The sequence below is a fragment of the Anolis carolinensis genome, chromosome 3 (genome assembly GCF_035594765.1).
Source record: "Anolis carolinensis isolate JA03-04 chromosome 3, rAnoCar3.1.pri, whole genome shotgun sequence".
Lineage (NCBI taxonomy): Eukaryota > Metazoa > Chordata > Lepidosauria > Squamata > Dactyloidae > Anolis > Anolis carolinensis.
Genome location: NC_085843.1, coordinates 173,797,241 through 173,824,018, shown reverse-complemented (window position 1 = coordinate 173,824,018; position 26,778 = coordinate 173,797,241). Strand labels below are relative to the sequence as shown.

Here is a 26,778-nt window from a genome sequence, read left to right as displayed (position 1 = left end):
GGTTCTAATGCCCCTACTGAAATCTTCAGTTTGACCTGAATCTCAGTTATGGGATCTTCTTCAATATAATCAGCTCCATTTTATGAATTATCCTAGCCAGGTTTTGCTCCATGCTCTGTTACTCTCCCAGATAAAACCAGCAAGTCCTGTGAACAGAATTTTCTGCTATAAAACTGTAGAACTCCACACCAATAGAAATGACCTATGCCCAATCAATACATATTATTTAATTGAGTTTGAATCTAGCTTCAAACTGAAGTGGCCAAATGACAAATTTGTTATAAACACAACCACTGATTAGGACCTAAGTCCAAACAAACACACTGAAATGGGTAAGTTAGGCAATGTCAATAATCCTATGTCTGAAATGCCAGATACAACAGTCCTTGGAAAACAATAGAATATCCAAAAGTCCAGTCTGAAGTTAGCAAATGAAATGCAAACAAACAAAATCACCAATGCTAAGATTTATAGTTTCAGAAGTCCTTTGGTATCAAACCATGAAGCAGCAGTCAGGTCCTAGGTTAAGAGCAAATCGGCATTGGACTCAAGCCAGAAATGATGTTCTCCATACAGAAAGAGAGACAAAGACAGTCACAGTACTGAGTTGATTTATATTTTAAGATCTCAAAACACTGGGAGCTGCTGACTTCCATCTCTTCTAGAGGCCCTTCTAACAACTCAATGGCCTTACTAGCTTAACTGACTGTGACAAAACTCCCACAAAACCATGCAAAAGGAAGTCCTAACTGCACACTAGCACTCTGTTTTGTGTAATCACTATCCGGGCCAAAAACTAGTTCCAGGATTTCCTTTGTAATCATTTGAATAGTGAAACCATTTTCTTCAATACAGGTTTAAAACTGCACTAAATGTTCAGTATAGAGGACCTCTTAGTCTACCCCTAAAATCACAATCCTATCCATTTCTACTCAAATGTAAACTAAAAATTGAAACCTTGTGTCCCCTAGCTGAAAACAAGCCCCCCTAAACTCTGTGGGATTTATTTTCAAGAAGTTATACAGGATTGTACTGTGAAAAACTGAGTGCTTTGCTGTCAAATCAGGTTTGATTTATGGCATCCCAGTGAAGACATCCATGAGGGCTAGGCTTCAACAGTCCTGCCTAAATCACGGCTCTATCGTCCTTTAGTGAATCAATCTATCTGTAATGTGGTGACCCTCTTTTGCTATTCCCTTCCACTTTGTCAATGTGATAATCTTTTCTGTCAGTTTCGGTAGTTCAGTATATCAATGCTATGATATAATTTTGTTCTTACTGAGAGTTTATAATTGTTTTAATCTCAGTTTCCTTAATTTCCCTTTTTGGCACTTTATGGTGTATATATAGAACTCCAGCACCATTTTTTACACCCATGCATAAAAAATACTATGGGTTTGGTCTTTAATAATATTTCTGCACACTTGAGGATATGCTTTCGTTTGAAGTCTTAAACTTTTTTCTGATTTCTTGACAAGTCTCCTTTTTATTAATGACTGAGCTAAGGTGTAGAAAATCTTTATTTCAGGGCCTTCATCTACTTTAAAGTTATGCAAATATTTTCTGATCATTATTTCTGTTTTCTTAATTTTCAGTGATAACTCTGTTTTTGTACTCCCTTCTTTAACTTTCACCAGTAGTCATTCCAAGCCTTTGCTATTTTCTGATGGTAATATGGACTGGCATCTGTTCAATATTTACATGTTGTAGGTCAAACTTAAAGCATCATAATCACTGAAATTCAAATTTGCAGTCATTTCGTTATTGCAACAGCTGAAATTACACCCCCTTCAAAAAAACCAATTTTTGAAGCCAAGCAATTTCTGACTCTGATATATACATACATACACACACATACACAAGGGCTTCAAAGGTGAAACAATCAAAGGTCATTGCAGTGAGGTGCAGTGCAACAATCAGTGGAAGCTACCCTTCTAGGGACTTTATCCCACAGTGAAATTGCATGCATTATTTAAGACAAACCCACATTATCCTATGGTTCCCATCCCACAACACTTCTCCCATACCATCTTTAAGTAAGAGATTCCCATCAAAAAACTGTGTGCTTACCATTTTCTTTATAGTCGATTTGGAACCAGCTTTGCTTGTCTCCAGGTGCATAATCACCATATTTTTTGTCATGGGATGGAAAAATTGCTTTTAATTGTGAGCTTCTGAGGTGTTCCTGTTTTTGTCATCAAAATGATGTTAATTTTTGGACAGTCTCTGATAGGCCCCCTTTTCTCTTTCTATATACTTTCACTTGCTGGTGGCAGGGAAGGAGCAGGCCTGCATGGCCTTTATTCTCCTCTCTAGGTGCTGTATCTCTTGCAGGTATAGCTGACAGAGCAGTTGTGCAGAAAGAAGAATTAAATACATGGTTTCCATCTTCCTTGAAGAAAAAAATCTGATGAACTGAGATCTTGCTACCAAGAAACACACCTCTGAAATCATGTTTATTCTCCATGAGAAAATGAGATTTCGTTGTAATGTGATTTCCTGGATTGCAGGGTTGTTGTATGTTTTCCGGGCTGTATGGCCAAGTTCCAGAAGTATTCTCTCCTGACTTTTCACCCACATCTATGGCAGGCATCCTCAGAGGCTGCGGGGTTTTTTAAAAGTCAAGTGAACAATCAACTTAATGGAATACAGGGAGACAGGCTCTTAGTGTGTGATAGGGAAGAATGTGCTTTCAGACATTTAAAAACAGAAAGAGCTGTGCATGCTGTGAAGTGGGAGAGCTTATTTTCATCTTCTTACAAGATGGAGCTAAGATGAAGCATGGTAAAGCAATTCTTTAAGGCACTTATACATTGTGTAAGAAAGGGTCCTATGTCTTACCACAAGTGTTTATTATATCTGTTTGTTACATCACTCCTTGTTGCCAGGAGAGGAATGAGCATGACATCACTCAGCACTCCATTCTGCAGCACCTCAGAAATCCTTCTGTTGTAGGAAAGTGGTTGCCTTTAAAAGTGGGTTTGTGGGGGTAGTAACAACTGTAGCTTCATCACTGTAGTCTTGTCTTATATGTAGGATCTTAATCATGGTGTTATATACTGCTACGATTTGTGTTTGATTTGAATGGATTTTTAGTTGCATATTTCAATGTTCCCCACTGCCTATAATGTTTCTGGGAAGAAAGGGGCAATAGAAGTAGCAGTAGCAGGAGTAGGAGTAATAGTAAGATATGTATGGCATCCTTCTTTGAAAACCTGTTTCCATCACTTATTTTATAGCAGTGTTCATATCTACCATGCATTATTATTTTCTCCTAGAAGCTTCTTCAAGTTATTTAGGTAATGGTTTCATACATTTTAGTTCCAAAAATAGGCATGTAATTGACATGTTTATGTGGTTTCTCTGTGTTTGTCATGATACAAGTGTTGTGAAGTAAAATGTATATAGGAAGAACACTTGGTTGTTTAGCCAGAGGAATGAAGTAATAAGTGAATTTCCCATTAGTCTTTAAGAAATGTACATCATGATGTATTTCAGTATTTGATCATTGATTGATTGCCATCCAGACAGTCTTGTTCTTAGGGCATTTTCACCAGACACAATTATTCCACTTTTCCTGTGTTTTTTCATACAATGCACTCTACTTGAGAATTTGTAATATCTCACCCTAAAATGCAAACCCCTGGATTTCATAAGATGTTGTCACAGCAATCATCATGGTTCTATCAGGTGAAAGAGCAGTCAGTAATGAGAAAACTCCAAAGAATCATACGGCATGATGTCTATTTCACACAAATGGACAACATCTTCTGAACATTTCAGTGAGCCCCTTACAAAGTTGTCTCACAAAATTTGTTTGCGCCTTTCTAATACTCTTGACAACTCTGGGTGTGATCAAATGGAAATTTGAAATCCACATCAGTTTGGCAGTGTTAATAGACACCAAATCCTGCTGTTTTTGGTCTAGTCCATTTTCTTTCTCATTGAGGGTCAAATTGCATTTAGAAACTGGCTGTGGCTGAGTTCATTAAAAACAGCTCCAGGGAAGAATAAGGCAGTAATTGGAAAAAGCCCTTATGGACAGCACAATAGAAGGATGAATAAAAGATTTCCTATAATTTACTAGATTAAGTTTTCTGCAGTGTTTACCTTTGGAATACCTCTGGTTCCATTAGTAGAGATAGTCTGAAGAAATTGAAGTGAGGTATGTAAAAACAAAGTAAAAAAACAGCAAAGGAAATTAAATATTTTAATTTCCATGAGACACCTTCTATGGACCCAAAGTCTTAGGACCGAATCCCATTTACTTTTGGAATTGCCATGAATCATAATGAATCCGATGGTGCCTGGTGTAAGAAATCTATTACCCCATGCCCCACATCACCTGGCTTCTCCCTTACTTCATCCCATGAGGGGAAGCATTCACCACCTGTTGACCTCTATGCAACACAGGAAGCCCCCTATGTTGCCACCACCACAGCTTATGCTGGTTCCCCTTCTCTTTTACCATGGAGTCCTGCCAGAAGTAGCTATAAGTCATGGGATGGGAGCCGGTGGGTTCTGTGGCAAAAGGGAAGGAAACCAGCATACTCTGCCAAAATCAGCCCCATCTGATTAGGGAATGGGTTTGCAGTGCTTTTGATCTGATTATGAGTGACCGTCTCTTGATTTTACTGTCCTTGAAAACAGGCAACATCAAACAATGTACTTGGACTACTGAGATTCAGTTTCAAATGTGAGTTTCAGGTTAATGATATTTGATTAAAACAGAACACTTCTATGATGTGCTCATTCTTGAAAAGAACAATTTTGGTTTTCAGTATTCACAATCTCAAAAGTGATTGAATTGTATTTAGTTTAAAGTATTTTGTATATCTATGCTGTAATGCAGTTGTTTTCAAAAAGGATTCTGAGTAATCTTACTGTTTACAAGAAACATGCTATCCTATTGAGAAGGTGACAATGGCAGACAAGCATCTCTAAAATATAGTGCACTTCCCACTTTACTGATCTTATCTATACTATCTGTAATATATACAAGAAAATGCATCCAGAGGTATTTTAGAGTTCCCTTTAAACTGATACCCAACAGTAGCTGAAAGATATCAGAGAGATACAACTTCCTCATGTTCATATTGTGGATACCCTTAGGAAAAAACCTATCACCTCTCAAACAACTCCCATGACTCTTATTAATTAAATGGATGTAGGCCTCAGTTGATGTCTAGCAACATTTAGGCTCTTTGAATGCCCAGTGAATCTGGCCAGTGCCTGTGTGAAACAAGTGTCACACTAGATCAGACACAGGCAAACTTTGGCCCTCTAAGTGTTTTGGAGTTCAACTCCCACAATTCCTAACAGCTGGTAAGCTGGCTGAGATTTCTGGGGGTTGAAATCTAAAACACCTGGAGGGCTGAAGTTCATGCCTGCCCTAGACAATGTTCCCATTGACAAGCTATCTCCACTAGTAGTTGGGTGGTTTCTTTCTAAAAATGACTTTCAGATAAGTCCTCATTATATGTTTATAAACTACTTCCTCTGGTGCTCAGACATAGCTTTGAGAGCCTTGTTTTCAGTTGACTGATGTGTTGAAATTCACCTGTTACTACCGCATGCGTATGTTTGTCATTTTTCCCCTTTTTCTCAGGTGCAAAGAGGGCTACCAAGGAGTCCGCTGTGACCAATTTTTGCCGAAAACCGACTCAATCTTGTCAGATCCAAGTATGTCAAAGCTATTTCTTCTTCTATGTTTATTACATGATGGACAAAGCCTATAACATTTTGCTTGTTGTCAATATTCCATTATAACCCATTCCAGGAGTTTGTATAGAACATTGTATAATCAAATAGTCTGAGAGATTCACAACATGATCATTTGATTTTATTTTACTCTGGTGATGAAAAGGTTACACAGAATAAAATATTACTTTCTTGTACTCTGTTTCTGGTACAATTTGGGATAAAAACTGAAAACAGTATGTGAATATTTGGATTTCTTGAAAAGCGAAACAAGCAAAATTCAAGCCTTTTAAATATATACTGGCTTGTCATTGTGAGTAAGTTGTCATTGTATTTGTAATTAGGTAATAATGCTTGTCATCATAGTAATGCTTGTCATTATGATGAGCAAGATAAGCTAGAAGTCAAATCTCTAAACCTGTTTCTCAGCAGAGGAGGAGATGGGATCAAACAAATGTGAGGCTCATGGAAATAAGAATGTTGTATCACTACATTTGAATTGAATCTGTGTTCATTGCTAAGTTTCAATTGTTGCTGGATTTTATTGAGTCAAATGGTATTTTAGGAGCTTGTTTTATTAGGTTTATGGTTTATAATATATCCTTGCCCTAACCATGGGAAAGGTAGGGCAAAAGTATCTCAATAAATAAGTGGGGAATGCATATATCACATTTCATGACATGAAAATTAACTCACTATAAAGCATGAAAAAAGGATTACAGCATTGCTTTTGCCAACCCTTCCATTGTGCCATGAAATCCTGCCAAATTTTGCTTCCCTCTCCTTTTTGATATAAAATTTAAAATTAGGCATAAGTGGCAATGTTAATTCTTCCCTGTTTATTAAATCATTATCCAAAGCTAAATATGTTGTTTGAATGTGGGGGGTCTCTTCCTTTATAGAGACTGGTATTTGTTCTTCTTGTGGTTTGTTCTTGCTATTGTTCTTTGCACATTCACACAGTTTATTGGACGTCTTATCCAGAGACAACTTGTTGTTCTGTTCTCCTGCATGTCATGTGATTTTTCACTTTGGGTTGCTTTGTTGGCATTAACTTTTCTTTACTGTATTTTCATCTTTATCTGTGGTACTGTGTTGATCTAGGAGAAATGGTCATAGAAGGGGCACAAGTATCACATGTAAAATAGTTGGACATGAGCAGTGTTGTAGGTAAAAAGTACCCTTGCATCAGCCTTTTCTTAGCTAGTGCTCTCCAGAAATATTTGAATACATCTCCCATAAACTGGCTGGGAGTTTGTGAGAATGCATCTAAAAAAACCAGACTGGGTAGAGGATGGGAAAATGCTGGCTTTGCTTGATCTAGAAGAAGGACCTTACCAAAAAGGCTGTTAATGCACAAGCTCCTTATTAAATATATCCCATATTCTAACTTTCAAATAATTTCAAGTACTGAAGCCATTACTGATGTTTACTGACATTACTATCAAACCATTTAATCTATAAACTATGAAATGATATAAAATACCAAAGTCTATTTTAAGTACAGTTAGATATATATAACTGTATTTAAAAGGAATACTCAATGGGACCTGATAGTATATAATATTACATATAACATTTCTTTATTATTTTAATATACTTTCTTTAGCTTGAGGTACATCCTGATTCATAAGGTATAGTAAGTAGGGATGTAATTCTTCCTTGATTTTCTTCTTAAAGGAAATAATAATTTTAGCAAATATCTTCTCATTCTGAGAAAGTGGCCAAAACTGCACAATTTTCTCAGTTCAGAACTTATTCTATGCAAGAAGTGCATGGATAATTTTTTTTTACAGAAAACAGCATTTTTTGCACAGTGTGAGTCTTGTATATTATAGTCCCCAAACTGTGAAGATTTCAATGACTCCAGGATTCGGCACCTCAGGGTTTCTCAACAATCAAAAAACATGTTTTTAACTAATTTGGAAATATTTTAAAAATATTCCTATTTTTATTCTGGACTCACATTTCACCTAATTAAATTGATCATTTCTACTGAGAACATGCACCAATAACATTTGACAGCATAACAGAGGTCAACTTTAGTACTCAGCATATAAATCTATAATTTCATATTTCCATGCAAGAATGAATAACTGCAAGTGTTCACCCAATTGGGACAGACACAAACACACACATGCATCTCACGGTGGGAAAATTCATGAAGCATAAAATAATTTTTACAAAAACACTTGCTTTTGCACATTTTTTTTAGAAATTAAAAAGTGAAAAATCTCACAAGGGTTGAGCATTTTTAATGAGGTCTTGATGTATTTTGATGCTTTTTCTTTTCAAGGACAAGAAAACTTGGCATATTCTTTATATCTCAATTGGCACTCTGTGTTCTTCAAAAGAACTAGGTGATGAACCTGCAGTAAGAAACAAGGAAAAATAAAGGAAGTTTGGTGTCTTTCAGAAAAAGTCTGGCTCTAAATGCTTTGGTCAATGACATAGGTTTACACTGCAGCAATGAAGACTAGAATTTTACTCTTTCTGGCCTGTTTTATATCCTTTGGCAGGTTTGTTGTTGGACCCTGCATGAATGTGTAATATGATATAATAATGTCATTGCCACTCTTCCATCTTCGGTAATCTCTTCTGCTTAGGTGATCAAGGTGATTGCTCTAGTAATTTGTCAGATCACATTTACTGTCCTCAAACCTCTGCGTTTAAGCATTCGTGACTCATGATGCCCAAGGAAAAAAATGTAAGAGACATCATCTGGTAATGGCATTTGGGGATAACCACAGAGAGCACTCTAAACAACTAATTGTACTTAAGAAAATTCTGACTTGTAACATCCTTTTTATATTAACCAGTACCAGCCCCCTAGTGTTCAGATTTTACAATAGCAATGTGATGAAGGTGGCCTTTAATAGTACTTTAGTCTTATTGCCCTGCCTTCCCTCCCTGATCAGAAAAACAATAATTTCAAAAATGTTCATATTTCTATGGATTTGTTCATGTTCGGTGTTGAATAAAATGTTTCAAAGGCCTTCTCCCTGCTGAGCAAGAGTATAAGAGGTGATATTTCACATTTCAGGACTTGCATATGCATAAAGAATAACATGATTTACCAAAAATAATTCACTGGAAAAACTTTTTTTTACCCAAAAGAAAATGTTTTGTTTGTTGCTGCTGACAAAAAAATTGCTGTGTTGACATTTTTTGCGTGGAGTGAAAATCACATCTGTATAAGAAATTTTGAAAATATTCTTTACACTAAAAGTAACATAACACTATAAACATGGAAAATACAATTTCTTGCAGGGACACTATATACAAGAATTATATATATATATATATATATATATATATATATATATATATATTACTGAGCTCTCATAGATCAACTAAAATTGACTTTTTAAAAAAGTGTAGTTTTAAATGGAAAACTGAAGATAAAAAAATACAACACCTATATGTACAAAACTGATATATGCAGTTACATTTATCCACAGTTCACTTATCCATGTATTAACTTAGGGCCTCCAGTATAAGTTACACTTTCTTCTTGGTATTTCCATTGTTCATCTCATTGAAAATAATACAATTTACTATTATATGTTCTTTCACACATCCATGCAAAGTCCAGGAATGTGTCCCACATAAATATGGGGGGCTTTATTTATTTATTTGCTCTGTTTCTCTACCCTGAAGGGGACTCAAGGCAGCTTACATGGAGGTAATAATTCAGTGCCTTAAAACATATAATACAGACATTAAAATTAAATTAGGTTAAAAACAGACATATTAAACATTTAAAAACATATGAAAATCATGTCATTCATAATCATAATCCAGGCCTTTCCATAGTTAATTTCATATTTCCAGATCTGTCATTGCACTGCCCTATTCACTAAAAGCCCCACAGCCAAGTTGGGTACTGTAGTTGCTTAATCTACATGTAATACTGGTGAAACTCAGCCATGTGGGGCTGAGGTAGAGTTTGTTCATACTTTAGTGATTTGTTGCTTATGTTATTGGATATGTTTTATTGTTTTTTTCCATAAAGATTACAGTTCTGAAGTATACTGAATTTTGCTCCATATTCTGGACTCAGCAGGGTACCTAAGGAAAAAGACCTTCTAGAGTGAACCTTACTTTAAGACAGAGTTAGTGATCAGGAAGATATATTTGGATGGCATTTAGCCTGTCCACTATTCTGATTTAGCCTGTTGACTATGATCAGTGTTGGAAAAAAATCAACTGCCAGTCCAATTAATGTTTGTTAATGGAACAGAAGTGTGACACATCTCTTTTCACTTAGTTAATAAACGTATTGGTAGTATTTGTTATCTCCCTGCTTAGACACCTTGTTTCTCAAACCAAAAGAGCTACATCCCAAAATCAAGGATTGATCCTCATTTGTCTTTCCTAGCAAGTTGAACTTCTATATCCAGGGTCACCAATGGGCCATTGTCTGAACAGAAGGGGTGAAGCATTCTGGAGTAAGACACTCCCTACTTGGACCATAGCCATGCCAGACGAATGTCATATGTCTTGTGTCTCTACCTGCAAAGGAATCAGAATGCACCCATCAGCTGTCTCATCCCTGTGGCTTTCACAAGTCTCAAAACAAATAAAATCTAATGATAGAAAAACCAGTAACCTTCCTTGCTGTTGCAGTCTACAAAGAATAGATCGGGATGAGCCTTCCCTAACATATTTCCCAGTTTATTCAGTTTAGATTTGACATGTTTGATTTTTAAGCTTTCTAACAAAAATCTGCACATTTTTGTAAAGAAAGAACAATAAGTCAACAGTTTATAAAATAAGGCATCCAGTAGTGCAGCCATCACCACATGCCTAGTCTAACAGTATAGGAGAAGCAAGCTAGAATGACCTTTCCACACAGAAAGAACTGAAACTACCTGTGGTGACTAAGATGTAATATTTATCAGACTTAGGCTAGTACAAAGATACCCAAAATTATTCATCCTCGTACATACATAGGCCAATCGCTTTAAAAGTCAAAGTAATCTAGTATGTAGAATGCTACCGCACTGGCATAGCTGGCCGAAGGCATTTTATTGATGAGGCAAAACAGCAAATTACATTCTCAATGACAGGTCAGTCGGAGAATAGTGAAGACCAAGCAATTTTGGTTTGCACCCGAGTTGGAAAAGCCCATAAGTGTTTTTACCTTTCTCTAGCAGTAAAATAAAATAATAAACAGATGATTTGTCGACTTTTCTTAACTACGTAAATGAGTGGCTTTAGATGGCTTACTCATGTTCTGTACTTTTACACATTTTTAAAATGTAATGTTACATCTAAAAGGGAATAAAGAGACAGGAGAGAAGAAGGCATTGGGTGCTGTAAGTACAGGTGTATGCCCTTAAATACAGAAAACTTCCTTGATGAAGCAGCAAAAACAGGAGTTAGCACATTAAGACTATGAGCCATTTGCCACAATTTGCATGAGCAACAACATTGCTCAGTAATTCTATCAATTTTCATCATCTTGGTCACCATGGCAGAGATTCTGCATCAAACGTGTATCTATGATGTAGTAAATGCACTTTAGCTCCCGTGTGACCCCTGAAACCCCATTTTGAAAACCAATCAGATGCCTGGAGGAATGGCAGTCTGTATTATTTTTGAATAAGTTTTCATGGTATGATGTGACTAGCTCCCTTCCATCAGTGGCCATGGCCACTATAGCAATGAAGAGTTGTGACAGGCCTTCATAGGGATCTTTGCTTTTGATTCTTGCAGGATTGTTTGCATGTGAGAGAGGGTTACTTAAGGTATGTCATTCTGCAGTGTCTTGCTCACCAGCAGCACAGCCCTCCAATTACTCTTGGTGGTAGTCTCACAATCATCATCATTTAATTACTTATTAATCACCCTCCATCCAAGATGCTCTAGGTGATTTACAAGATAAAATTGTAAAGGATAAAAACATACATACAAATATTGATAAAATTAACATAGATCAAAAGCTCTAGTAAAGAGCCAGGTCTTTACTAGAGCTTTACGAATGAAAGTACAAATCAGATGCAATGTCTCAAGATTAAAATACAATATTGCATCTAACAGGATGCCAGCCCATGTCTTTGCAGTGCCACAAGGCAGCTGTAGCTTTCAAACTCAGATTAAGTTAGAAGCCGCTAGCCTCTTTGGTTTCTATTAACCTTTCTGTAGCTAATGCAACACCTCACTGTTAAGGACAATCATGCAGCTACAGAGCTAAACAGCTTTAAACACACTCAAGCAAACCAACATCAGAGATGTATATGTTAAAGTTTACTTGAGATTAAGTTTAGTTGAATCCGATTCTGAGGGTTGGTACTCATCTCCATTTCTAAACTGAAGAGCCAGCATTGTCCGTAGACACTTCCAAGGTCATGTGGTCGGTATGAATGCATGGAGCACTGTTACCTTCCCACCAAAGTGGTACCTGTTGATCTACTCACATTTGCATGTTTTCGAACTGCTAGGTTGGCAGAAGCTGGAGCTAACAGTGGAAGCTCACCCCGCTCTGCAGATTTGAACTACAAACCTTTCAGTCAGTAAGTTTAGCAGCTCAGCATTTAACCTGCTGCACCATCATGGATCCAATGTTCCCATGCCTCAAATATACATGATGTACATGTTACCATGACTCAAATATAACATTGGCTGTAGATGGTTCTTTTTCACAGAAGGACATTTACTGTCGAAGGCTTTCATGGCCAGGATCACAGGGTTGTTGTATGTCTTTCGGGCTGTGTGGCCATGTTCCAGAAGTATTCTCTCCTGACATTTTGCCCACATCTATAAGAACAATGGGTTCCCCTAAAACTGTGGAGACCAAAATCCACTGCTTGTGGTAATATGAAAATAACCAAATAAATTCAATGTATATATTACAATAACATATATCCAAAAAACAGGACTGTTCCAATCGCATAGAAGTAGAAACCAGTGGTTCTTCTCTTGAAGTATAAAGCCAAGTTTTTCATGTAAGTAAATGTCCTGTTCTTTATTACGTATGAGTAGACTCCAGTTCTCATATAACTTGACTCAAACCTGCAACCAGTTTCGACTCACAGGAGTCTTCATCAGGCGGTTGGGTCTACAAATAATACATATCATAAATATATACATGCAATCAAAAATTTGTACAGAAAGTTTACGAAAAAGTATACGAAAAAGTATACAAAAAAGTATACAAAAAAGTATATTCGGGCACTCTACTTACTTCAATAATCAACAGGTTCAACTTTTGAGTTGAGAAATTCACCATCAGTGAATATGAGAACTGGAGTCTACTCATACGTAATAAAGAACAGGACATTTACTTACATGAAAAACTTGGCTTTATACTTCAAGAGAAGAACCACTGGTTTCTACTTCTATGCAGTTTCGCCCACTGCCATAGATGTGGGCGAAACATCAGGAGAGAATACTTCTGGAACATGGCCACACAGCCCGAAAGACATACAACAGGACATTTACTCATCTCTGAACCCAGGTAGGATGCTTGGACTATCTTCTAGGAAGGCTGATGTTATTTTCTTTCTCTAATGTCATTATGTATGTCCAGTTATCCTATAAAATTAACCAATCAGGAAAACTCTTAGAAAGATAGGTGACAGGGATGGCTCTAACTCTGGATGTCTTGCCCTTATACAACAAACTCATATTATGAGAAGTATCACTTTCTTTACTTTCGATGATGACATTCACCAGTTCTGTCACATAGCTGTTACATTCCTGATACATTACAGTAAAATATTAATTGTAATTATAAAGGTTGTTCAACTTTTTAAAAAGGTCAGACTGAGGAATAAACACAAACATGGAGTTTCTCTTTAAACAGACTTAATTCAACAGGGCACATCAACATGCTGACAGAAATAAACTGTTTTTTTTTTGTTTGTTTTTTGCTACCATGAAGTTTACCAAATTTACATAGGACACTTCCAAGGCCCCATCTGATGAGGTAGAATGACTTTTTATATTCCTACTTCTAAATCAAAGCATGAATAAAGCTTTATGTGGTTTTGTGATCCAATCCCCCGTTTAAAAAAGCATAGTCAACTCACAATTTGCACAAAGTACAAATTGCAAAAACCTATATATTAGGGGCATACATAATTATATGCCTTTTGATGCAGACTTTTAAAAAGCCTTGCAAGATAATTCAAAATGGGGGAAAAGAGAATAAAGGAATCCAAAAATAGTAGATGCAGTCACCCCTAGTCATATTTCTAGGATGTGAATTTTTCTTTGACCTTGTCTTCTGCTGCTGTGGCCACTTTATTGTGAGTTGACTTAAGTGCTAGCTATTTCATTCAATTATAGCCTTAAATTGATGATTAGCCAATTAATACTCCCAGAACACTGTGGATTTCAAGTATTATTGAATTCTCCAAAGTGGTTTTGAAGATATCAAAGAAAATTTGAGTATAGTGCTCTCAATGTGGATAAGATAATCACAGTAATGAACTTACGTAAAGGACAAACTCTTTCAGCAGCTGTAAAGATACCTATTCTCTCAAATAAAGCAAAAATACATTATGTTGCCTTAATGGAATTATTATCTTACCCTAACCCCATGCATCAACACACACACACACACACATTCTTGTGATACTTGAAAGTTAATGGATAAATCAATGTGCCTGAATCCTAAATGTGTAGTTGAAAGAATTATGCTTTCAATAAAGCCTAAGTAAACTCCTTTTTGAGAGCAAGCATAGTATAGTGCCTAAATGTCCTAAAGGCATCAGATCCCTTCACCTCTTGGAAGCTAAGGGCCCTTCTAAGGAGCACCTAAAATGCAGACGTTACCGGGTTAAAAAAAGGGGGGGGTACTAAATGACATTAGTGCTAAAACTGCTCGTTTGCATTAACAGAGAGAAAAAGTCCTCTTATATTCTGATTTCATCCAGAAAATGTGCATATAAGCATGACTGTATAATCCTGGAGTCATTTCCTTCTTTCCCCCCATGGAGACTGCACCAGCACACGTTTGCTTTCAATAAACCCTTGTCAGCTGATTGGGCTGTCAAACGCAGAGCCGGCGTAGGTATTTTTCAAGTGTAGACGAACAGAATGTTGGTGCCCCCCCCAAACCAATCACTGAAAAATAAAAGCGTTGGATAAGCAAAAAGTTGGATAATAAGGAGGAATTAAGGAAAAGCCTGTTAAACATCAAATTACATTAAGATTTTACAAATTAAGCACCAAAACATGTTTTACAAGAAATCAACAGAAAAAGCAGTCTCAACTACGCCCCCATATGTTTTGCGCCCCAAGCAACCGCTTAATTCGCCTCATTGTTGGACTGGCCCTGGTCAAACGGACACACAGCTGATTTAAAAGAAGCAAAAATAGAGAGAAATTAGAACTTTTTGAAATCCTTTATTTGGGGGAAAGAGAGATAAGAAATGGGCTTGTGTGTACCTTCAGATATTTGCATATGAGGTCCAGTTCATAACAAAGTGATTAAAAAACACACTTTCTGGATGTTCCCCATCCACCCTCCATTTTGTTCCTATACAGAGGAAGCCTGTGAGGATGGCAGGGAATCCAGTCCCAGAACTAACAGGTCTGTGTGGGGACCTGCAGTCAGGTTCCAGGATTTTTTAAAATATGTTTTTATTGTAAATACCAGTGGAACAACAACAAAATCCATCAACATACACATCCAATCACATATTCTCGGTAACATTACACTTGCTAATTCCACTTTTATCTCCTATTTATAAAGAAGTTTTTCACCCCTCCCCCTCCCTCTGGGATATTATTTTAATTGATCAATCGTAAGTAGAGAATGATTCAATTCTTTATATTTTCTTTGTCCTTTGACTTTATCTATCAATCTTCCCCATTTCAGATCCCAATTCTTTTTGATTCGGCCTGATATATATTTAGTTCTCCTTTCAAGGATATAATCCTGAAGCATAAAATCAGCTAGGTATTCATAAAATATTTTAACTTCCCACTTTGTTTGCTCTTTCCAACCCAAGGCAACTGTTGCTTGAGCGGCAACTATCATGTATTTTATAATTTTGTTCTTACCTAATTTCTGGATGAAGAATTATTTATTTTTCAAAATCAATTTATGTCCTGTTAAATCTTCAATTTCCTTCCTTATCTTGTTATAAAATTTTTGTACTTTATCACATTCCCACCCCATATGAATATAAGAGCCAGTTTTCCCACATCCGTGCCAACACAATTTTGTGGTTGTTTTAGTTATATAAGCTAATTGGATTGGGGTTCTATACCATTTAGTCAGGATTTTCCTTTGGATTTCTCTTATCCTTATCTGCTTGAATTTTTTAATTGAATTGATCCAGTATTCGATGTCAGAGTTGTTAATGTTCATGTCCTCTTTCCATACCTCGGCCAATGTTTGTTTCAGTTTATATTGTTTTTCAATTAATTTCTTATTAAAAAAACCCATCAGGCCTTTTTCCTTTTCTAATTTCCATTTCAAAATTTGGTTCCAGGATTTTTACCCCCATTTTAAACCCAGATTTTGGGGCTGTCTGTCTGTAAGCGCCCTAAGTAGAACCAGCTCTGGTTACTACTTGGATTGGAAACTGCCAGTGAATACCAGGTGCTGTAGGAAAACCTGCTCTGATAAAGCCTTGCCTAAAAACACCATATAAAATTTCCATTGCCACTATAAGTCATCAGACAACTTGAAGACACAATACACACACATAGTGTAGTTATTTGAATGTTGAACTGGAACACTGGGGACTCATCTACATGTACCATAAAATGCAGGGCCAGTTCAGCAATCACATTGGAGGCAGCCACACACTCCATTAGGCTTGAGCGATCCATGAAAAAATTGATTCTAAACTCGTTTCAAAAGTAGGGGGCGCTAGTGTTTCGTTTCTGATGTCATTTCCGAATTTTGCCCTCAAAAATTTTCGAAATTTAACGAAAATTCGTTAGTTTCAAAAGTAATTCGTTAATGGCGGACGCGCATGCGCACTAGCAAAAAAAATAGCACGAGGGGTGTCACGACCCAGGCTGCAGAGCACCAATAACCATACACAGAGGCCAGAATCTATCTAATATCTTTATTAAGGAAATAAGTAAAGGCAATAAAAATAAGTGTAGAATATAGTTCAGAAGATGACCTTTCAGGAAAGGTCAAATATAGTCCAGGAAAACAATGTCCAATATGAAATAGTAAGTTCCAAAGTTGTAATCCAGTAACCGAAACACTCACTTTGCCAAGCAAAGTGAGGGGAGATGACAAGGTCCTTTAGTCCATGAAACTTAGGCAAGGCAAGGAAATAGCTTGATTCTTGGTTCACAAAGCTTGATTCAAGGCAACAAGGAACGAGGAACAGGGACAAGATCCGTGGTAAATACTTGGCAAGGTCCGGGAAGCAAGGCAAGGTCCTGGAAAGCAAGGCTGAGTCCTAGGTAGCAAGGCAAGGTCCGTGAAACAAAACAAGGCTGGAAACAGGAACGAAGGCTTGGAAACGGGAACGAAGGCTTGGAAACGGGAGTAGCGCTGTCCACACACAACCTACTCCGGTAGCTGACGAATTGACTCCGCAAGATTCCTACGGGGCAAGGAACCTAAATAGGGTCTCGTTTTCCCACCAAAGAACACTTCTCTGGGGAACCAGAACAGAAAGTCAATCTCTGTGTCCAGATGCATGACTCCCTAGAATTTCTCATGGAAGCAGTCTTAATCAGCTGAATGCCTGGCTGCGATTCTCAGGCTTCTGCGATTAGCCTGTTGAACTCCTTTTTGTTGTTGATAATAACTACGGCGAGAAAATGGGGGAGATTCTGACTCAGGGCTTGTTTGGCAGATTTCTGGAAGACAAACCTCCTGCAGGTGCAAGGGCTCCAATTCTGGCTGGGAAAGTTCCAATTCTGGCTGAAACGGTGGAAAACCCAAGTTTTCCTCTTCATCTGTCTCAACAGCGCTAGGAACGGGACTACATGGCCCATGAGTCATCACACTATCCCCCTCCTCAAGCCCCCTCTCAAAATGGGACTCTCTCCCCGAGGTGCGAGGCCGCGGCTTGGCGGGATAGGTCTGATGGAAGCGGCGGGTTAAATCGGGGGCATGGACTGTGGAAGCGTCTTCCCAAGAGCGTTCCTCGGGACCAAAACCCACCCAGTCAATGAGATATTGCAGGCGGCGGCGGTGAAAGCGAGAATCCAAAATGTCCTGAACCTCGAACTCCTCCTCTCCGTCCACCAAAACAGGGGCGGGGGCCGGCCGGTCTACATCAGGGCGCACACCATCCGCCGGAAGGAGCAGAGAGCGATGAAACACTGGATGAATGCGCATAGAGCGCGGGAGTTGAAGTTTGAAAGTCACGGGGTTAAGTTGCGCCACCACTGGATAGGGGCCAATGAAACGGGCATCTAACTTCCGGCAAGGGCGATGGGAGGGCAAAAAACGAGTGGACAGAAGAACCCGGTCTCCTACCTTGATTTCGGGGCCCGGCTGGCGATGATTGTCAGCGTGGCGTTTATAGTCCTCCTTGGCTTGGTCTAGTTGCTGGAGTAAAAGTTGTTGCACCGCTGTGAGTTCCTGCAGCCAGTCCTCTGCTGCGGGAACTTCTGAGGTTTAAATGACAGAAGGAAAGAAACGTGGATGGAAGCCATAATTTGCAAAGAACGGGGTTTCTTTAGTTGAAGCCTGGACCCCATTGTTATAGGCAAACTCTGACAGCGGTAACAGGGAAGCCCAATTGTCCTGCTGGTAGTTCACATAACAGCGAAGGTATTGTTCCAAAGTGGCATTGGTGCGCTTGGTTTGCCCATCCGTTTGGGGATGGTGAGCCGAAGATAAACGAGAGTCTATGCCCAATAGTTTTTGTAGTGCTTTCCAGAAACGAGAGGTGAATTGGGACCCACGGTCTGTGACCAAACTCTTGGGCAACCCATGCAATCTGAAAACATGTTGAAGGAATAAATCTGCAGTCTCTTTGGCCGTGGGGAGGCCATCGCAGGGAATGAAATGGGCTAACTTGGTAAAAAGGTCCACCACCACTAGGATCGTGGTGAATCCACAGGAAGGTGGTAGATCAGTGATAAAATCTGCAGAGATTATTTCCCACGGGCGAGATGGGGTAGGAAGGGGATGCAGAAGCCCTGAGGGCTTTTCCCTTCTTGTCTTGGAGCGCTGGCATACTGGGCAGGTATTGACATATTTTTCCACATCCTTGCGGATCTTGGGCCACCAGAAATCTCTTAGGATCAAATGCATGGTTTTAAAGAGTCCGAAATGCCCTGCTGGCTTGCAGTCATGACACAGACGAAGTGCTTTTTCCCTGCCCGGTCCTGGAGGGATGTAGACATGATTTCTATAGCAAAGTAACCCATCCTTAAGCGAAAAGGGGAAATGTAGTCCTTGGCGAAGTTGGTCCTGAGCCCAGGCATCTGCTTGCTGACTAGCCCTGATTTCCTGAGCACAAAGGGGCCCTGGAGTAGAGGGAGTTGATTCAATTGGAGTGGATTTGGTGTTTCCCACTGTGAGCGTGGCAAAGTTCTCGGGCTGCAGCAGTTGGGACTCAAAGGTCTCTTTGCGCCCTGCAGCATATTCCGGTTTCCGTGACAGAGCATCTGCTTGCTTGGTCTGGGCTGGGGTTACATAATGGATTTGGAAGTTAAAACGTTCAAAGAATAAAGCCCAGCGCTGTTGCCTCTGATTTAGCTTGCGGGCAGTTCTTAGATGCTCTAGATTCCGATGATCAGTATGGACCTCAATGGGAAATTTGGCCCCTTCTAACCAATGTCTCCAAGTTTCAAAGGCTGCCTTTATGGCCAAAAGTTCCTTTTCCCAAATAGTGTAATTTCTCTCTGGTGCAGTCAGTTGACGGGAGTAGAAGGCACAAGGGTGAAGGTGATCTCCCACTGGTTGTAGGAGTACAGCCCCAATCGCCACATCAGAGGCGTCCGCCTGCACGACAAAAAGGGTTTCAGGATCTGGATGCTGAAGGATTGGCTGGGACGTGAATAATTTCTTTAGTTGCTGGAATCCTTTCTCTGCTTGCTCTGTCCAGCGGAAAGGCTGTTTCCCACGGATGCAGCTGGTGATTGGATCAGACCAGCGGGCGAAGTCTGGAATGAACTTGCGGTAGTAGTTCGCGAACCCCAAGAAACGTTGCACCTCTTTCTTGTTGGTTGGCGCCCGCCATTCCAATACTGCTGAAACCTTCGCCGGGTCCATGGTGAGCCCTAGTGGCGAGACACGGTATCCCAGGAAGTCTACCTCTTGTAGATCAAAAGCGCATTTTTCCAGCTTGGCATAAAGTCCGTGATCCCGCAATCGTTGTAACACCATTCTGACGTGGTTCTCATGTTCTGATTGTGATCTAGAAAACACCAAAAAATCGTCCAAGTAGATAATCAAGAACCGGTCTAGATAATCCTGAAAGATGTCATTGACAAAATGCTGGAACGTTGCGGGAGCTCCACATAAACCGTAATTCATAACCCGGGACTCGAATAAACCGAATTTAGTCTGGAAGGCGGTCTTCCACTCGTCCCCTTCCCTGATGCGAACTAGATTGTAAGCTCCTCAAAGATCCAGTTTGGTATAAACCTTGGCCCCTCGAAGCCGGTCTAAGAGATCTGAGATCAAAGGCAGGGGATATCGGTTTCGCTTAGTGATATTGTTCAATGCCCTATAGTCCACCACCAAGCATAGGTCCCCTGACTTCTTTTTCACAAACATCACTGGGGAAGCGGCTGGGGATTGAGAGGGTCTGATGAACCCCTTGCGGAGGTTTGTCTCTAAGAACTCCCTGAGAGCTTCTTGCTCTGGTTCAGTCAGGGAGTAGAGGTGCCCTCGCGGGATCGGGGCCCCCTCCACCAAGTCAATGGCACAGTCATAAGGTCTATGCGGGAGTAGTCTCTCGGCTTCTTTTTCACTGAATACATCCCAAAAGTCTGAGTATTTTTTGGGCAAAGTGATGATGGGTTCAGCGTCTGTGGTATGGCAGACCTTGGCTACAAGACAATGGTTTTGGCAATATTTTGAAGCAAACTGCAGTTCTCTGTTGGACCAGGAGATGTTTGGGTCGTGGAGGGTCAGCCATGGAATTCCCAAAATCACAGGGAAATGGGGAACCTCGGTAACAAAGAAGGAAATCTCTTCCATGTGTTCCCTTATCCACATTCTGGTGGGTTCTGACCATTGGCTTACTGGACCTGTCTTGAGGGGGCGGCCATCTATGGCCTGCACCACACGGGCGTTCTTGAAGTCGTGATATTGTAATCCCAGAGAGTCGGCATACTCTCTATCAATGAAATTGTTTGTGGCTCCTGAGTCTATCATGGCATGGATCATGACGGGTCCTTTTTTCGCTGACCACAAGGTGACCACTAGGAGAAATAGGACCCCGGTTGGCGGCTCTTGAGTGGGGTTTTTGACCGGGTTGGCGAGCCTCTCTACGCCCGGTCGCTGGCTTCCCCCGCCGGCTTCGCGCCAGCCGCCTCAGACGTCTTCGTCTCCGTGGAGGACGCCGCCGCCAGACGGGCAGCGGGCTTTCCTTTGGCTGGGCACTCTCTGGCAAAGTGGCCCCCGTTTCCGCAGTACCAACAGAGATTCAGGCGTTGGCAGCGGGCCTTCTCGGCAGTATCCAACCTGGGACGCACATTGCCCAGCTGCATCGGCACCTCCTCGCTTCCTCTGAGGTATGGGGCTGGTGGCGGGGGTCTCCACACTAGACGCGGCTGGATGCCGGTGGGAGCAGGAGGTTTCGCTCCAGCCCTACCGCTCTGGCCTCGGATCCATTGCTTTCTGTTGGCCAGCATGACTTCAGCTCGTAAACATTGATCAATGAGTCCTTCAAGAGAGTGTGGAGGATCCACCTTGGAGATTTCCTCCAGCATCTCGATGTTGAGACCCTCCCGAAATTGTCCTCTGAGGGCTATGTCGTTCCAGCCGGTGTTATGGGCCAGCACTCGGAACTCGGCTATGTACTGGGACAAAGGTCTGTCCCCTTGGGAGAGGCGCCGGAGTTTGTGGCCGGCCGCCTCCAAATTGTCCTCGATTCCCCAAGTCGCCTTAAGGTGATCCAGGAAGTGTTGCGCTGATCTCAGATGTGGGGAGACTTGGTCGAACAGTGCCGTCGCCCAGTTGGCCGCTGGCCCGTCTAGGAGACTGTAAATCCACGCCACCTTGATGTCTTCTTGGGGAAACTCGGCATTACGGGCCTCTAGATAAGCCTGGCATTGGCGACGGAAAACATGAACCTTAGAAGCTTCTCCAGAAAACTTGGTTGGCAACGCCATGGCCGGGAGACGGACCCCGCGTTCCTTCAATCCCCTTATTTCTCCGTCCTGCGCATTGAGCTTATCTCGGATGCGGTCCACTTCATCCTTGTCGATGGTGTAGCTGAGTGGCTGGTCACCCGGTCCGGCTCCGGTAGACATTCTGGCCTAGGTTAATTGGTGCTTAGGGTGGTGGAGTCAAACTGTCACGACCCAGGCTGCAGAGCACCAATAACCATACACAGAGGCCAGAATCTATCTAATATCTTTATTAAGGAAATAAGTAAAGGCAATAAAAATAAGTGTAGAATATAGTTCAGAAGATGACCTTTCAGGAAAGGTCAAATATAGTCCAGGAAAACAATGTCCAATATGAAATAGTAAGGTCCAAAGTTGTAATCCAGTAACCGAAACACTCACTTTGCCAAGCAAAGTGAGGGGAGATGACAAGGTCCTTTAGTCCATGAAACTTAGGCAAGGCAAGGAAATAGCTTGATTCTTGGTACACAAAGCTTGATTCAAGGCAACAAGGAACGAGGAACAGGGACAAGATCCGTGGTAAATACTTGGCAAGGTCCGGGAAGCAAGGCAAGGTCCTGGAAAGCAAGGCTGAGTCCTAGGTAGCAAGGCAAGGTCCGTGAAACAAAACAAGGCTGGAAACAGGAACGAAGGCTTGGAAACGGGAACGAAAGCTTGGAAACGGGAGTAGCGCTGTCCACACACAACCTACTCCGGTAGCTGACGAATTGACTCCGCAAGATTCCTACGGGGCAAGGAACCTAAATAGGGTCTCGTTTTCCCACCAAAGAACACTTCTCTGGGGAACCAGAACCGAAAGTCAATCTCTGTGTCCAGATGCATGACTCCCTAGAATTTCTCATGGAAGCAGTCTTAATCAGCTGAATGCCTGGCTGCGATTCTCAGGCTTCTGCGATTAGCCTGTTGAACTCCTTTTTGTTGTTGATAATAACTACGGCGAGAAAATGGGGGAGATTCTGACTCAGGGCTTGTTTGGCAGATTTCTGGAAGACAAACCTCCTGCAGGTGCAAGGGCTCCAATTCTGGCTGGGAAAGTTCCAATTCTGGCTGAAACGGTGGAAAACCCAAGTTTTCCTCTTCATCTGTCTCAACAGCGCTAGGAACGGGACTACATGGCCCATGAGTCATCACAAGGGGAGACTGTACAGGACTCTTCCGCCCTCATTTTTTGAGCAATCTTCTTCAAACTTGGGACAGTGGTAGAACACATTTAACACTGATAGCTCACCAAAAGTCGGAACGTTCCCCTTATTCTCTGATTTTTGGCGAATTTTCATAGCTTTTATAATAAACCATTTTTTTTAATAATTGCAGAAATCTGTTCCTGGTTTGAAAGTCTTATTTCCTGTTTCATTGGGTTGTCTTTACTGTGAAAGTCATTGTTCTACTTGAGAAACTTTGTTTTTGTGGCTGAAACTTTGTTAAATTGGTGGACCAAATCATAATATGTTCCATCCATGTCGCTTGCACAAAGTTCAGGCAGTGTCATAGATTTTGCCATGTTTCTATGACAGAACCAATTAGGAAATGACATTTATCACCCAGGAACAGAAATCATAGTACACCATCAAATCATTCCTGACAGATGGCTATCAGCCTCTGAATAAGGAAATCAGTTCCTGGTTTGAAAGTGCTATTTCCTGAGAGTCATCTCTGGTTGTTTGAGAGTTTGTATTAATGCTATGACAGTCGACTCTCATTTAACCGGCACCCATGGAGAGCGGTCAATGTCGGATAACCGAGAGTCGTCTCTGGTTGCTTGAGAGTATGTATTAATGCTATGACAGTCGACTCTCATTTAACCGGCACCCGTGGAGAGAGGTCAATATCGGATAACCGAGAGTCGTCTCTGGTTGCTTGAGAGTTTGTATTAATGCTATGACAGTTGACTCTCATTTAACCGGCACCCGAGGGGAGTGGTTGATGCTATGACAGTTGACTCTCATTTAACCGGTACCCGAGGGGAGTGGTTGATGCTGAATAACGCAGAGTCATCTCTGGTTGCTTGAGAGTATGTATTAATGCTATGACAGTCGACTCTCATTTAACCGGCACCCGAGGGGAGTGGTCAATGTCGGATAACTGAGAGTCATCTCTGGTTGTTTGAGAGTTTGTATTAATGCTATGACAGTCGACTCTCATTTAACTGGCACCCGTGGAGAGCGGTCAATGTCGGATAACCGAGAGTCGTCTCTGGTTGCTTGAGAGTTTGTATTAATGCTATGACAGTTGACTCTCATTTAACCGGCTACTGGCCGATGTCGGATAACTGAGAGTCGTCTCTGGTTGCTTGAGAGTTTGTATTAATGCTATGACAGTTAATGCTATGACAATGTTTGACCCATCCACTGATTTTTGGGGATTTTTGAAGCAACTGTTAGCAGATCGATGGCCACGCCTCCCTGTCCTTCTTCCTTCCACTTTGATTGGCTTGCTAAGGCTTCTGGGAAATGGATTTTTTGGCTCATAATGGCGACTTGCTTCATTTCCACTTAAAAGAATGGTCAAAATTCAGAGGTTTGTTCTCCTGCATTTTGAAAGCTATTATGAAAGCAACGTTTTTTAAAAATGCTAGCAGATCGATGGCCATGCCTCTCCCTCCCTCTCTCTTCCGCTCTGATTGGCTGAGAGGCATGCCAACATGGCTTCTCCTCTCAGAGGGGCTACAGCTACATCCGAAGACATCAGAAACAAACGAAAAAAGGTACTTTTTTGATTCAAATTCGTAATATTTGTAAGGCAGTGAGCAGATGTTTCAAATGTCAATTCAAAAGTACTTGCGAAACGAATTTTTAACGAATTTAACGAACTAACGAAAAATTTGCTCAAGCCTGCACTCCATGTATGCTCCACATCAGAGAGTTCAGATCATTCAACCAGACTGAATGTGGTTTAGTCCCAATGGGCCATCGCCTTACACTTCTTGTCACTATCCCTGCTGATAGATGGGCACAACATTCCTGAAAACTCCTGGACATCACCCCTCTGGTCATGGGGGACACTTTGTTGTTGTCAACAAAAACTCCTGTGGACATCGGCCAAAATGGCAGAGAATGACACAGGTCCAAGTGCCATGAGAAGGGGATGATATTGCTGGCCAATGTGGACAGTGGGTTAGTTTGCTTTGGAGCAGTTGTGCTTTCTACACTCTGCCAGAACTACAGAGCTGCTGTGGTGTTTCAGTGAAACTGGAACATATCCTGAATTTGCTTAACACAGGGTTGAACCAATTTAACTCAGTTTATCCCATAAAAGATTCAGGTTTTAATCCTCACTTAGCCTACAGAAAGCTGTTGGGTGATATTGGGTAAGCCACAATCTTTCAGCCTTAGAGAATGGCAATGGCAATCTTCCTCTGAATAAATCTTGTGAAGATAATCCTTATGAGAGGTTCACCATGAGTCAAAGTAAAATTGAAGGCACATAACAGCAAAAATAACCTTTTGAACATTTTATTCTGAAATCCTGTTGGTTCACTATGCTAGTGGTTGTCCCTTTTTCAGCATTATATACAGATAATGAGGAAAAGCACACCAAATTATCCCACTCTAAGCAGCTTGTTTTTTAATGACTTACAGGCCTTGTGGCTGCTGTGCTTGCAGCTTTCCCCTGCCGCCACCACCACCTATGTCAATGGAATTATAGCAATGTAGCCCACCAATTATGGTCATGGTCAATGCCTGTTAATACATATGACAACATTCATAGACCCCCCCTTTCTTTCCATCCTCTTGCATTCCTCATGTTTTAGCCTTTATATTTTAAACATTCTATTTTTAAAAAAAGAATGGTGCAATATTCATACAGCATCTCAGAAATAATAAGAAAACAAGGCAAAGGAATTCCAAACATCATTGATTTGACAGTATATTTATGAAGTTGTGGATGTATATCATTATTTATGGTGCCTTTTCATATCTATCATATAGTGAGAAATGGCCGAAGTCATATCAAGAGTGGATTAAGATAAGTCCACTAAGATCAATGCCAACACTGTAAATTACACTGCTATCACTCTTACCTATGCAATTCAGCTTGATCCAGAAGAAACCCAAACCTTATAGGGCATTGTTGAGTCTTCTTGAGAACATGGAGAGAAATCCTGCATCCTTTATTGCCATCACGTAACCAAATGTTATTGGACATGTACTATATAATTCCATAAATGTATTTCCATAACATTGATAATTTAGTTTAAGGTTTCAATAATGAAGTCTGTCATCATTCCTCCTGTACCCTCCTTCCCCTCCTCTTTTATGCACTTATAAAGTTTCTGTTTTCAAATGTGAATGTTCACAATTCATTTTAGATGTGTTGTACAGATGACTGTATATCAGAGAACAGTGTCTCCAAATGAGTAATATTCCATTATCAGAATGTACTTTCAGCTGCATGAAAGAAATTCTAAGGATCACTGACTCAGAGCTAGGTTTTATTCAATCAGAGTGTGCATCTCTTATCACCAACTTCCACATTGAGCTGCTTTGCTGCTTAAAATGTGCTTATTGATGTGCCGCTTTTTATTGGCCTGCCACTACTTTCACATAGGACTCTGTTCAGATATTAATTCAGGTTCTCTAAAATAAGTGTCATGCTCATCAGAGACATAGTGGCAGCGGTACCTCATGCAGAAGGGGGAGGGGAAGTTAAAAAAACCCTGGAATGTGTCAGATTTAAAAAAAACCTTGTTTACTTATAAATTGGTTAACCAGTTAAAATTCATGAGTAAACCAGGTTTCAGGGCAGGGGTTGAACCCTTTCGGGGGGGTTTAGAACCCTTACCCCCCCCCCCCCCCGACTACAGCCCTGACCTCATGTAGTTTTTACAAG

General features: G+C 40.6%; 1 protein-coding gene across 2 annotated transcripts in view; it reads left to right on the top strand.

Moving 5' to 3' along the window:
* Positions 1 to 26,778, top strand: part of nrg3 (neuregulin 3) — a 912,452-nt gene that overhangs the window by 655,352 nt on the left and 230,322 nt on the right. For both annotated transcript variants that reach the window (XM_062977408.1, XM_003223274.4), the window contains exon 3: positions 5,609 to 5,682. In XM_062977408.1, the coding sequence (XP_062833478.1) occupies positions 5,609 to 5,682 (74 nt within the window). The remainder of the gene's footprint in view (positions 1 to 5,608; positions 5,683 to 26,778) is intronic.